General features: G+C 41.2%; 1 protein-coding gene across 2 annotated transcripts in view; it reads right to left on the reverse strand.

Moving 5' to 3' along the window:
* IDUA (iduronidase, alpha-L-) overlaps positions 1 to 14,504 on the reverse strand; it is a 44,799-nt gene that overhangs the window by 4,623 nt on the left and 25,672 nt on the right. The window contains exons 1-12 of one of the 2 annotated variants that reach the window (XM_027653247.1): positions 11,096 to 11,289; positions 9,629 to 9,711; positions 8,911 to 9,018; positions 8,108 to 8,203; positions 7,346 to 7,548; positions 6,742 to 6,921; positions 4,903 to 5,119; positions 4,092 to 4,307; positions 3,358 to 3,479; positions 2,001 to 2,126; positions 1,337 to 1,413; positions 454 to 554 (exon numbers count right to left, since the gene is read on the reverse strand). In XM_027653247.1, coding sequence (XP_027509048.1) covers positions 454 to 554; positions 1,337 to 1,413; positions 2,001 to 2,126; positions 3,358 to 3,479; positions 4,092 to 4,307; positions 4,903 to 5,119; positions 6,742 to 6,921; positions 7,346 to 7,548; positions 8,108 to 8,203; positions 8,911 to 9,018; positions 9,629 to 9,707 — 1,525 coding nt within the window. In that variant the 5' untranslated portion in view covers positions 9,708 to 9,711; positions 11,096 to 11,289. Of the gene's footprint in view, positions 1 to 453; positions 555 to 1,336; positions 1,414 to 2,000; positions 2,127 to 3,357; positions 3,480 to 4,091; positions 4,308 to 4,902; positions 5,120 to 6,741; positions 6,922 to 7,345; positions 7,549 to 8,107; positions 8,204 to 8,910; positions 9,019 to 9,628; positions 9,712 to 11,095; positions 11,290 to 14,504 lie in introns of those variants that run through there. The other variant, XM_027653246.1, reaches the window with a different exon arrangement.

Genomic DNA, 14,504 nt, shown 5'->3' on the forward strand with positions numbered 1-14,504 from the left:
AAAGGCATGGTCAGTACATGCAGGACTGAACCTCAGACTTGCCTTGCTGTGAGTCTTACTCTCAAAAGCACAACATCAAGCTCTGGTCATGTGAGTCATTTTTTTTTTTGGTCATTTTTGCATGTTTCTACACCAGCTACAAAAGGGTTGCCTAGCTTCTCAGGGACCTTCCCAGGCCTGCAGCTGGGTGTCTTTGGCTTCTGTGACAAGGAATTTATCCAGGGCAATACTACTAATAATGTCCTCATGACTATTTGTCAATCAGTGTTTGTCCTTGAGAATAAGGCTCTCACTGAGAATGTGGTCCTAAACGCAGAGATGTGCTCTTATTTGTGTTGGGAGTGTATGTTACCAGAAAGTTATGTACCTTCAATAGTTACTAAACAATGTTTCACACACATGAGTGGCAATATCAACATGACAGTTTACTTAATATGCATATTCTTGCCATACCTGGACTGTAGACCCAGAGAGTGAATATTGTGTCTTTGGCATTAATCCGCTGGTATGCTTTTCCATCTGATGAGAATTCCACTTCAAACGTCTTTATACACCTAAAAAAAGAAAGACAGCTCAGCAAATATAACTGACAATGTGTTGAGCAATCAAATACCAGTCTTGGGGCCATTTCAACAAGAAGGCCAAAACCAGGAAATAGTCAGTTGACTCAGTCCTACCAAATGTAGGACAGCGTGCATTGTCAGTATAACAAATAACCAGGGCCCCAACAGCCCACAGAACAGCCAGGCTGATTCGCCACACTGCATATATGCAGCATCACAAAATATTAAGCATCTTTTACTCTCAAACTTGGGTTATCAAGGCTGAAGAGTCATGGGAGACCGGCTTGAAAAAGAACTAAGTCAGTGCTTTGTGAAGTGTAGTCATACACTGGATCACCTCTGGCAGTTCACCTACAGAGAGTTTCCAGTCCAGTCCAGCTTGCTGAAGCAAGGAACTGCAGGGTTTGTCTTCCTGTTCACATCCCTTACAGAGATGTGCAAGATCCCACCTAGGCATCTGGTGATAATATAACTTTCACCATGGATCTTCCTGCCTGCTATGCTGAAGGCAAGTCCCTCAGAAATGCCATTGAATGCTGGTGAGAAACAAGCAGATTCCTTTGGTCAGGCAGCAAACCAGTCAGGGTTGCTCTCCACAGTTAGTGCATGCAGGTCCTACAGTTCATTTTGTCAGACAAATGCACTGCAACATCTCTCAAGGAACAATTATTCATTAATTTTTGAACCTGTTTCACTCTGTAAGACTGGTGACAACTTAGGTAGTAGTGCATTGGTAACTCAGTTGTAACCATTTTATTTTAAAAGATACTTACTTTGAATTTACATGATCATCGTCCCACAGCACAGTGACCTGCCCCTTTGTGAGAGGGATCAAACGAACACCAGTCACCTGTCAAAACACAGATGCTTATGTAAGAAAACTGGACAAACCAATCAGCCACATCAGGTTTCTGTGTTCATCCTTCCTTACTAACTATTTGCTTCGACTTTTTTCCATTGAGACCAGGTGAAAAAACAAAATTCCTGGCTCTGTGGTTTTGTAGCCTATGTCTCCCACCCGTCAGCCTTGCAGAGGATCTTCAGAGGCTCTGGGCACCCTATTGAACTGAATGAGCAGATACAGATGTCTAATATATGACAGCCACAATTCCATTTTATCTTTAGTTATCAATTATTAACTGGAGAGCTGTTGTCAAGCCTTGTGGCATATCATGAGATTTTAAAAAAGATACTGCAGGTTTTAGTACTGCATTATTATTTTCCAACAATGGATAAACTTCCATTTATCTCAGTGATGGCTCCTACCACTTGCTCTGTAACGCTTTATCTTGAATTATATCTTGGAGAACCTTCTCATCAAAGGAAAGAACTGTCTTTTAATGAATAGTTGATCCAAATGTTAGTCTGGCTCTCCTTAGTAAGATTTAAAGCAGGAAGCAGTTTCTCTTTTGGTGAGTCTGACAGTAGAATACATACTTGACCCGGAGCAGATCTGGGTCTTGCACAGATGTGGACAAGAAAGACTGAGGGAATGGGAAAGTCTTGTTTCAGTGTCAAGATGCCACCTTCAGGAAGTGGGAATGGGCCTGCTGTCAGTGGGTCCTGTGGAGACAAAAGTAGTATTGTGAACAATCTTTCATTACAGCACCCAAAGGCCAACTGTAAAATCAGCGTAAAGTGCCTGTGTATTTACTTTGGGATTCTAAATTTCCAACAGAGTTGGTGTTGCTAAGTGCCTTAGAGCCATCAAAGTTCTTCAAGCTGGGAGACTTTTCTAACACACTTGTTTTCCAGCTCTTCAGGAAACACGAGGGTTTGTCCATTTCACAATCTGGGTTGATTGGAAAATATCCTTCAGGCACATTCTGTCACTTTTAGTAGCCTTTTAGGCTACAGGTCTTTACGAACCATGCCCCTGTCTCTTCACAGTGTGCAGAGCAAACTGTTGCTAGCTACAACAGCCACATAGCTGGTCCCTGAGGATGAGGCTTCACCAGATGGATAAGGGCATCTAAAACCTCGCTGCTGCCCTTTTAAAGGAAGAGCTGATGGCTCCTACAGTATCCAGCAGGCCTTAGTGCTAGTCATCTATGGTGACTGGGAAGAGAATACATAGTACTGCATACTCAAGTCAGAAGGCAACTACTCTCTCTGGGCCCTGAAGGGCATGAATGTAGCCTCCTTTATTTTAACCTGTCTGTTTGAATGCATAGGGAAACTATCAGAGAGGGGGCTGACGCGACATATTCTCACACACAGTAAGTAATTTCCACATGGCTTTTATCCACAGGGAGGAGAGGAGTTCTCAGAGAGGACTTACTCCTTAAATTACCTCTGCAGTGCATTCAGCACTACTGAGGATTAGGGGAAACTGCAGCCCTCCCTGTGAGCCCCTGGAGTCTTCTGAACTTGCACAGGGAGCTGTTTTCTTTTCTATTATTGAGGGGGTTCATTTCAACTCTCTAATGCAGCAGTTTGGCCCTTCTGTAACATACACAGGGCCATGTGACTTACTTGGGGAGGCAAAACAGAAAGGGCCTCAAAGCTCACTGAAGCAGAGAGAAAGTGGAACTTCCGCAGGAGCCACTATGCCTCTTGAGTTTATGGGTAGGCCAGTAGCAAAGAAGTTGGTCATCTACATCTAATCTCTTGTATAACATAAACACAACGGTATCAGCTACATTTCTCTGAATGACTGCAAGTGCATTTTTGTGTGTATGTGAAAAGTACATGACTGTGGCCTAAGGAAATTTTGACAACCTGGCCTGATTTCTTGTCTTTTTCACAAACACTTTACCTGTACAACACTTCAAGCAAATACATATAGTCATACCTCAGCATCCCTTATTTGCTGGAACTGTTCTGGAGAAGGAAAGTCAGGGCTTCCTAGGTTTTTCCACTTCAGGTAGGGATTGGTTTGGTTGTTATCCAGGTAATACGTCACATACACCAGCTCTTTAGGAACACAAATGAAAGAAAGCAAACTCTTTACTTGGATTTAAAGATTAACAAGAATAAATTCAGCAGAAGAAGTGTCAGTCTACCTTCTCAAAAGTGATTTCAGCACACTGGAGCCTGGCTTTCACTGGAAGTCCCATGGCTAGCACCCTTATAAGGCTCTACAGTTTACATTTGCTAAGTTTACGTTTCAAGCAATTCCTTCCACAATCTGAATTGAAATCCTCTTTTGGCACAGGTGCGGCACATACTCACTGGGCAACTTCATCAGCTGTGTAATCATATCATCATGTTGGCTGTCTTGGAGTCATCTCATTAAGGAAACTGTTGCCTGGCATTATCCAGACAAGGACACTGAGATTAACAGCTTTCCAAAAAGGCAGCACTTGGCAGCTGCCATTAAAGGCAGGGTCAAAGTGTAGGCATTAGGAAAGAACCTTTCCTAGAAGAAAACCATGATACCTCAGAAAATCCAGGAGTGCCCAAAAGATTAAAAAGTTAGCAAAAGAAACTCACTCTTGCAACAAAAGGCAACTAAGCAGAAGTGTTTCAGCAGATATTATATCCTAAAGACCAATTATGTGAGCGGCCTACATGATATTTGTTTACCTCTAAGACTGGGGAAGTGGGTGGCATTCACTGTGACGGTGCTGATGTTGGTTGAAGTCTTGTTATCCTCACTTAAATACATCAGTAGGGTAGCTTGCCAGCTGTCTGAGGGTTGCATCTCACTCGGTGTGTGCACAGACACCAGCACGTCAATTGTGCTGCTTTGAGTGCTTTCAACCCCATTGCTCTTCACTTCCGCAAAAATCTGCTTTTCTCCTTTAAAAGATGTGACAACTCTGTAAGCACCACTGTTACTAAGTCCTGTATCAGATTCTGATATAGGAAGGGTCAAAGCACACAGATCTGTAAGCTGAGCTAAGTTGTACCTTATTTTACCAGTTACAGGATTCAGTCAGGTTTATTTTTCAACAGCAGAGCATGCACATACTACAGCAGTTCTTAGGCTTAGCAGTTCAGCAAGCAACATGTAAAGATGTGACAGGGAATAGGTTCTTCCCTTAGTATGCTGAATGAGTCTTCCAGCTGTGGGGATTTCTTAAAGTCATTTGCAGCCTGATGGGAAGTATCCCTTGCATTACAAGAGGGAAGTGCTAGTCAATAAAAAAGGAGTGGCTGGCACACAGCGAGTACAAACAAAGCAGCAAGTTAAATCAAATGGATAATGGACCATCCGGAATATTTTCTGAGCTATTAATTTCTCTGAGGAAATTGAGTTTCGTTTTCTTAACGCAGCTGGTAAACAAAGGGTGGGAGAAATCCTGCTTTTATGAATGGTGAGATAGCTGAAACAATCCCTCTTAGGCAGGAAGCTTCTAGGTAGGATGTGCTCTTTAATCAGTGGTTACCATACCTAGCAGTGCCAGCAAGCCCATGACAGTCAGCACCGGTTTCCGCACCATCTGGACATGAGGTGGCTTTGTGTTGTTCATCTGAAAACGTGCTGTCAGAGTCCGCTGTGTGAAGTAATGGGGGTAGTAGCTCAAGAAGGCATTGTCATTACTCAGCAATGTGTAGTTGATGGTGTTGTTGGCTTTAGAAATGAGCAGGTTTTGGTGCTGGATGATGACCTGCAAAGTCAGAGAGAAAATGGACCTTCACCCCAGAGAAAATCCAACACACAGTGCCTGTATTTTTTTTTAATCTTTACAGTGTACTGAAAAGAACTGCCTTTTAGAAAAGTTTGAAGAACAAAACTGCTTATCACAACTCTTGGAGAAACTATACTTTAGGTGATACATTAATCACTGCAAAATCTGAAGTGTCTATATAGTTTTGCCTGTAATAAGTCTCTGAAATAATTATTACTGGTACACTGCATCAATAACTAATACATTTCCTTGTCTACTGCAGTACAAGTGATGCTCCTCTGTCTTGAATAATTAATTAGGAATCTGGATTTTAGATTAAATCTAAATGGTCCTCCAAATCTGGAATTACTTTGTACCCACTATACCAGTGGCTAGCGTACTGGTTCTGCATTCTGTTTCTCAGTGAGTTATTCTTCTCACTTGGTGCTAACTTGGAATTAGTTCTTACAGTATTTCACTGGTTGCTGTGCTGCTTTCCTGCAAAATGTCAGAATTCCCAGGCTCTCTGTTTAACCAAATTGTGCCCAAGTATCAGAATCAAACAGAACTTCAGAAGGCTGACAACTGAACAGTCTCACAATTGTGTCCCTGAAGGAACAGAGGGCTTCAGCTTCTACACACCCAAGTGTTAACTTTCCACTGGATATGCCTTTTTTTCTCCCTTCAAATCACCATGTCATTATAAAGGGTTTTGTCCTCGCACACTCTCTGCAATGTAGTCAATCACTTGTTGCCTTACAGAAGATTGCTAAGTGTGTATGCAGTCTAAAGGAACTGGGAGCCTTTGCCTCCACAGGAGCTGCTGATGTTTCTTTTTTCTGGGTGGCATACACGCTCCTGTGTTTGGGAATTACTGCTTTGCACAGGAGCACTTGAACTCTTTATGCTGTCTAAGGTCGTGGCTCACAAAGCACTAGGCCTGCAGTGGAAACTACTGCTATACAGGCGAAGAGCTGAGCTTGTTCTGGGGCCAAAGTAAAATTACTGCAGAAGGAGGAATGTTGAGAATTCTCTTCTTCTGCTGCTTTTCTGAGCATTATCAGTAATTACTATCAGTAATTAATAAGACCCACGTATACAGTCATTATCCAAAGCCAAAGAATGGGCTTATGCTGAGAGCTCAAGGGACTTCTTAATTATTCCTGATGTCTCTTGATGAGATAAACTTACAAAGGAGACGGGAAATAACGTCTCACATGTGAGGTGACAGCTAGCAGTAGTGAGATCAGAGCAGCAGTATTACATCATGGAGACAGCATGCGTGGGTATGGTCTTACCAGGTGGATCTAACAGGGTGACTGTATACAGGACCTCACACATTCTCCAGCTCAGGTCTCTAGCACTTCTCTGACTGCTTCTCAGTTTGGTTTTGGGTTGGTTTTGGTTTTTTTAAGGAAAGATGAAGAAAACTAATAGAAATTAAATCCAGCTGCTAAAAACAGACTCTTCAGGGAAACCCAAAGTGTATCAGTATGAAGCGCTCCTTTTTTAGGATCTATTAGTTTGAGTAGCTGCTTAAAAACTAACTCTAAGTCTTCTTTTGCAATGGCATTAACACATCAGGAGTCATTACTGTGACAACACTGACAATGAACTGTTACCTTTACAACCATAGCTGCATAAGTCACATCAGCTCGCCAGAGTTGGGGAATGGACCATCCAACCATTGGATCTGCTTCATCATTGTATATGGCAACAGAAGAAAACCTTGGAAACAGCTTCTGAATTTGTTGAACTGCTTCTACTTCTTGTTGCAAGATGTAGAGAGAACTCCCACCTCCCTGCAACAATATTTCATATCTGCTTAGTGAAAGGGAGCTAACAGTAGTAAACAGACGTAACCTACAGACATAAACATATTCTGAAAACATGTTCTCCAGTTCAAGAGGAGCTGTGGACCAGACAATATTCGTATTTTTATCTCATCCACTATAGCATGTGCTGTTTGCGTGAGCTCCTCCTAGAATACAAAATCGAAAAGAAACAGAGGAGTCATTTCCCCGTGGGAATTAGGCAAAGGCAAATTTGTTTTGAGTGAAGTCTTGTAGCTGAATATCTTGAAAATTTTGTACGAACAGGTAGCCATGCTTCCTGCTATAGGCTGGACACTCACGTTCATCATCATCAGCTTCATAAATCAGAATAAAATGTAACTTTTATTTAACTGATTGAAAAATTTGCTTTAAACTGAAATCTTGTACTAACCTTCTTATGGAGAGAGATGTAGTCCAGCCTTACACCAGTCTCCCCTGTGAAGAAGTTGGTCCCATTGTAGCAATGACACAGAAGACTCCAGCATATGGGTGACTTGGGTAAGGGGTGGAATGAATCCCCAGGCCCTCCAAATTTCAGAAGAGGATTGGCTGCTCTTAATCCTTCTGAGCAAGCATCGTAGTAGTTGAGAAACCCTAAGGTCCAAGCAGAAGCATATATCAAAGATGACAAAACAGAAACTGGATCTAAAACTACAAAGAGATGTTACAACTCTATTATTTGATTTAGTGGCAAGACCTCAAAAACTGGGGCTATCCTTTCCTATGCGCTGACAACACGAGAAGATATCAAAACCCCAGCTGCATTCAAAAGGTTATTCCAAAGGTCTTGTATGGACAGGGTCCTAAACCACACAGCTGTCAATGGAGAGTTTTCCTCCACTCCACCCTTCAACCCTTATTCCCAATAACAGTACCTTCTATCCAACCAATGAACTGTGTCTTAGTGTAACTCCTGTTTCATTTTCCCTGTCCCACTATCCCCGTATGTATATTGATGTGCAGGCAGGGAATAAAGTGTAGTCAGTAACATGACCTTAGCAGACTAAGTGTAGGGGTACCTGTCACATTCCTTACCACTCCTGTCTACCTCACTTTTTTGCCAGTATATCTCCTATCTCACTGTTTGCCCTCCACTCACCCCACATACCTGTCTAACTTTACCATACTACTAAGTGCTCCAAACCATGCTTACCTTTCACTGTCATAGACACATTGTCAAAGTCATGGTGGTCTGGTTCATTCCATGTTTCAAAATTCCATTTAGCAACATGCTCCAATCCATACCTATCTGTAGGAGAGGTCTCATGTATCAGTGAATGGCATATTCAGACAATATGATCCAGACATTGATCCAGACAATCTTATCAATTAGGGCTGCAGGTGAGGTTCAGCACCCAGAACCACAACTACATAATTTCCTTCCTTATTAAAAATAATAATATTATTTAATATTATTTAATAATATTAAAAAAATATTTTCGTATTTAAAATATTGAAAATAACGAGGGAAATGTGATTTGGTAGTTTCGAAATGATCTCTCATTTTTGATGAAATGCAGCAATATTCAAAAAAGATGAAAGGTGAGAGGGAGGTGAATTCCAGCCCTGTGGCTAGGTTACTTGCCTACCCTTAACTCAGGTTAAGGTTTCTGTCTCATTAGAAATATTTGAAGTTGACATGCAAGAAGCATTCAGGTTATTCTGTCCTAGTGCAAGCTGTGTGCTTTACAATCACAGCAACATAACTAAGTTACAATCAGTCCTTAGAGGCAGGCCAAATATACTACCCAGAACACACCCTTAATTCTGAATGGATCAGCAAAAAAAGGGACTACTATTACATGGTCTGATCTGGCTTTTTTTTTTTTTTTCCAGTTCTGTGCTCAAATCCAGGGTCTTGAAATTGAACACAACACGGAGAGAACTTTTTGAAGTAGCCTGAAAGGATTACAACAGTATAAATAGCAGAGCTTTTTTTTTTTTTTTTTAACTTACCTATGTATCTGTTGGCCAGAATTGTAATTAAGTTTCTCCATCTTACTACCTGTTCTTTATCTTCAAAATCTAAAAAATATCTTGTTGGATTCCCCATCAGTTCAAATCCTAAAAAAGACATAAGGAATTGGGTCTCCTTTTTCTGTGAATGGTATCTCATTTTGGTCAATGAAGGGGCTATCACATTACCCAAAACAAACTTGTTAATGAAGCATCATTAAATGGTCTTTATTTCCTGTTTTTCCATGTTCCCACCAGAAATATTTTAGATTTGAGGTTGTTCACATTTGTTACTTGTCAACAACTATAGTAATCAATACTAATAATTCCCAGCATAAATGCAGGGCTCAGAGAAAACTTTAAACAGCAGATGTTTGCAGAAATCCATGGGAGGTTATACCTCAGGCATCTGATTCTCTGGCCCTTTTAGGTACACGTCAACAGGTACAAAGTTTTCTCCTCTTCAAGAGCTCTCATTTCCAAATTCATACATCTGAAACTGCCCTTTGAAAGCAATGTAAAACCATTTGTATTGTTTTAATTGCTTTGCTGACACTGTTTCCATTTGCATGGACAAGAGGCAAAGGAAAGTAGGCAAATAATGAATATTTATCAAAACTAGCTTCGGAAAAACTCTCTAATAATTTTCTAATAATTGTACAATGTGGGCAAAGATATACAGATAAACCAAGCTGTGAAGGCAGGGAGCTGCCCTTACCTGGAATTAGCTTGTTTTCCCACAGGAGATCCATAAGGTTGTCCAAGGCAGTAAAATTGTAGTAAAGTCTGCCATTCATCACTCTGAAGAATACAGGTAATAAAAATTACAAATGTAAATTACAGCACAGGTAGCAACTGGTAGTAGATAATGGGTCAGATGGCTTCCTTCTCAAAACTGATATGTAACCAGGGTTCTTGAAATTGTACACAAACTTCCTTCCTCTAAAGTCATGGGTGTTCACCATAAGTAAGCCTTGTTTCTTCACCAATCCATGCTCTTTTCCTATTCCAGCAGCAGCAACAGAAGCAATATAATGATCCTGCTTGCTGAATTTTGATTTTTTAACAAAATATTAAGATTTCTAACTCTTTGCTGAAATGAAATCTACCTAGTTTTTTTTTTTGCTAAGCTGTTTTTTCAGTTCCCATTAGATGACCTACTGCTAGGCCTTGATCACCTTCTGTCTCATACGCAGTCTTTCTTAATGTTCTCTTAATTTGCAAAATATAATATAGCTTTCTTAGTGGCATTTCTTACAGGTTTAGGTCCAGTTGAAAAATAACTTTGTATCTTTCAAAGAACGCTGAATTTATGCACACAATGTTTGTAATTTTTATTTCATTGTAAGCATTTGCTTAGTTATTCTCAGGCTGCAATCCTTTTATTCAGCTTTGAATAAGTTCATTCAAAGACGTGGGAGCAGCCCCATGACGAAACCCTTTGTGTCAGGGAATCTTCCAGGAGCACTGGTAGTAAAACTTGGACACTGGAATTCTTTTACCCAGCAGATGAAAACCGGCGTTTGCAATTTATCTGTGATACATTTGAAGATTTGCTTTAAATTCCCAAAAGGCTCTGTAAGCACCCTTGACATCAGTCCTGCCCTGGTCACACAGCAGCACTGAGCAGGGTCTTGGTAACATCTCTCTAAGCTGATTTCTCCAGCCATCTCAAAGCATTATACCTAATTTTTCTGGTATAGTGCAGCCTGACCATTTGTCCTGCAGTCTTGCCTGCTCTTTCCCAGGCACCTTGCCTCTGCTTGGGTGGAAAGCTGTACAAGTGAACTGCAGACACAATGCTTTAGGTAAGAGGGAATGGGGAGAGACAATCACCTACAGCTCTTAAAACTGATTAGGATGAGATATAAGAACGGGGCCATCAACAGAGCTCTTAAATCAATGCTGGGCTCTGTGCTGAGATTCATAAATTGTTTCTTTCTGTGCCTTCCCATGTTTCTAAGCCTTTTTGATTGAGGCTCTTCCTCTGCGCTTTCTTGCCAGAGAAAGGTTTTAGTAAAGAAACTGTAATGGTAACCACAAATGTCCAGAGAATTAAGAAGGGCTGACAGAATTGGATAGAGAATAAATAAAGTATCTGTGCAATCTGAAGAGAAAAAAATCTCCAGTCACGATCTAGAAGAGGAAAACAGGGCAGGTAAAATAAATGTAACATAAGCCATACCCACTGTACCAGCTCCATATATGCTGTATCAAAGCACACAGTCCTAGCCCCAGCAGGTCACACTCTTTTACCAAAGACCTAAAGCAGGCTTTTTTCTTTTAAAGTATAACAGAAATGGTCATGACAGAAATTATTATGTATGCAGCCACTGATGAGCTTACAGTACCTGCCCAAATGGTGCAGCTGTAAAAGAAGCAAATAGCAGAAAGCTATTTGCTTTAGTATCCTTAAAAGTATTTTAGAAATCACTGTTGAACTACAAAATGACCATCTGAAAATAGGCTTTTTTTGGCTTAGACAGATATTTTAAAAAAAGTCTTGACAGTCCTATTCCAAAGTTCAAAGACAAATATTTTCTTGCAAAATCTAGCTAAGCTCCCTCAGATCCATTAACTATTTCCAGTTGTACCCTGTGTTCTATTGAAATATTTGCTTACATGTACACTTACAGTCAGTGTGCACAACAATGATTAACTACGTGGTCTTGTAAAAACTTAATAACGCCATTTAGATAATAGCAAAAGTACTAGGGTCTTCCTGACTCCAGTACTGTGTGAAAATCTATGGATAAATAAAACTTTCCATCTGATATACGTACACTTAAGACCCCAGCACATCTACATTTTTCCTACTCTATCGATTAAGTAAAACATTTAAAACAGAATGCCACTGCCAACCATGACTGAAGTGATGGTACATGAGATCTTATGTACGTAAGTGTAGGACTTCTTATGTCCTTTGGCTGATCTGTCATTTTGTATGAATCTCTTCTGCCTTGCAAATGGACAAGACAGTATGCTCCCATTAATAAAACTGGACTGATAGGATTGACACTTCCTCAAATTTTGATCTTATCCTTACCCATACTACATTTCTGATGTGAGATGGATGGGTTTTTTATAACATATATAGTATTGCTAGAATTTCCCTGCCACACAGCGGCTGGAAGCCATGCTGACTGTTGCACTTGGGGCACAGCTTGGCTCAACTGTCAGGCTGTTACCAGAGGTGATCTAAAGACAATTTTAGAACACTGAAGACCAGATCAAAACTGTTAGAGGCATGTGACAAGGCAGATCCCTGACCCAGGGTAAATTCATTTGACGTTGCCATGCCATGTGACTGTCAGGGATGGTCTTGTGCAGGGCTAAGGGTTGGACTCAATGATCCCTGTGGGTCCCTTTCAACTCAGCATATTCTGTGATTCTGTAACCTGCTGGTGCACCATCGCATACCAAAGGGCCCTTGGTTGCAAGCTCACAGATTTTCAGAGTCTTTTTTTGCCTGCTCCTCTTCCAGCCTCTCTGTCCTTATGTTATGGTTTCTAGACATCACTGTCTTCATTTACAAACACGCAAAAGGCTATGTACCTGTAATTTCATTTGAGTGCTTGTCAGATTGGGATTGTTCATTGTTTGCTGTTGGGGTTTTTGGATGTGAAGCAGCAAACACTGTCCTGTCTGTGGCTGGCTTTCAACTGTTCCTTATTTGGGATTTTTCTGTGAGAGTTGACAGATGGGCCTTTTTCATCATCAGTCATTACAAACAACACTAAAGCACATTTATTGGCATCCTGGTACCAATGCTCTCATAAGCACCAGGTCTGAGGCTGCTAAACTCCAGATACTCCTGCCTGTTGGTGAGGTGTCTTCCCAGTCCTTGTCACAGTCTCAGTTCCAGACACATTTGTATGTGCTGCCTCTTGGGAACAACAATGATGGTGTGAATACGAAGAGCAGAGATGAGTACAGAGTGTTGTCCACTGGTTGTCACAAAATCTTTTTCTCTCTTCCTTGGAAAGGCTTGCTTTGTGGGCAATCCTTGCTGAATCAAAGGCTACAGGCCCAAGTTAACAGCTTTTCATTGCCTCCTATTACTGCAGTACGGTTTTGCCAGTATTTTCTTTTCAGAGGCATAGTTTGCTATGCCAAACTGTTCTAAGATAATCATGTTGTGTTTCTTACACATGCCACTTTCAACCTATTCTCATTCACAAACTTAATTTCTTGGGAGGGCAGGGGTAAGCTATCTTTAGCTGTCAACACCTTCCACGGCAGCCAGATCTGCTCCAGTTAGCACAGCTGTGGATATTACTCCTTAGCCTACAGCTATAACTCCCCCCCTGTACTCAGCATCTGCTGATTCTCTTTTACCCTGGATTCATCCTGTCCAGAGGTAGAGTTGCACGCCCTGGAAAACAAGTGCACACACAGACATTGAACCAAATATCTTATCTACAGAGAAGAGAGCAAGAAAAACACAGGAAGGGAGTGTTTCCATTCCAGGTGATCTTCAGTCAAGTACTGAATCTCTGACGTCAGATTAACTTTATATTACACCTTTATTATAATGTCCTGAACAAAATTTCCCGGGATTGAAGCCTGTGGTTGACCCCTGTCAGTAGATCACAGCCTGTTTAGGAACTGAAAGGTAACATGCAGGGTTACTCTCAACAGAGCTGTTCTGTTGAAGACAGCCTAGGATTGAAATGATCAGGAAAGACCTATATATTGCAGTAGTACCTTTCTCATCCTGACAATCTCACTCAGCTGGTGTGGTCTCCTTTTTGTATTTCTGGTGAACACAGTTACCATGCACATCAAAAGCTAACATAATCTAGCTTGCTTTCAACAGTGTTTGAGAACAGCTTCTCTTCTGGTAGACAGGCCATAGTGGCTGGCTAACACCACTCTCATGGCAACAGAGATTCCTTACATCCTCTTTTGGGAGCTTCTGCTTGGAAAGACTGATGGCCTAGTTGCAAATGTAGCCAAGAAATAGAGATAGAAAAACTGGCACAAGGTATTGGTAGGGGAGAGGTGCAACTGATACCTGCAGAGTAGGTAAAATTTTTCAGCAGGCTATCGGCCAAACCTCAGACTTGGAAGGTGGACTCCATGAGGGACCCACCTAAAAAAGTGGCTTAAAAAAGACCCTGCTCCACAGAAGGTTTTCTGTGTTACAGTCTTAGAGTAGTGAAAGTGCAGCCTAAGATACTACCCTGCTATGGTGTCTGAGATAGTGATCATATTACATACCACTATTCATTCAACAGAGATGCTCAGACCACCTTTGTCCGCCCCTGTAAGGGGGTTCCTGCAAACATACACTCTCTTGTCCATGGTGTCCAGGTCCAGGATGTGGACCAACGGTAACACAGTCACTGTTGTTCTGTTGAGTGTAAATATGCATGATAATTTAATTCCCCCTCTCAAGACTAAATGAAGTTCTTGCAGTAAGTGACTACTATTGGCAGCATCCCTGGACACAGTGTCCCAAGGATTTGCTTACCACCTTTCTAGAATCCAGAACAGGCACAAGTGCTCACCTAAGCTAGTGAGAAGCTCCAAAGCCAAGATGCCCACTGGAAACAAACAACAATAAACTTCCCAAATGTTCCTACAACAAT

The sequence above is a fragment of the Corapipo altera genome, unplaced genomic scaffold, assembly GCF_003945725.1.
Source record: "Corapipo altera isolate COAL_440 unplaced genomic scaffold, ASM394572v1 61305, whole genome shotgun sequence".
Classification (NCBI taxonomy): Eukaryota; Metazoa; Chordata; class Aves; order Passeriformes; family Pipridae; genus Corapipo; species Corapipo altera.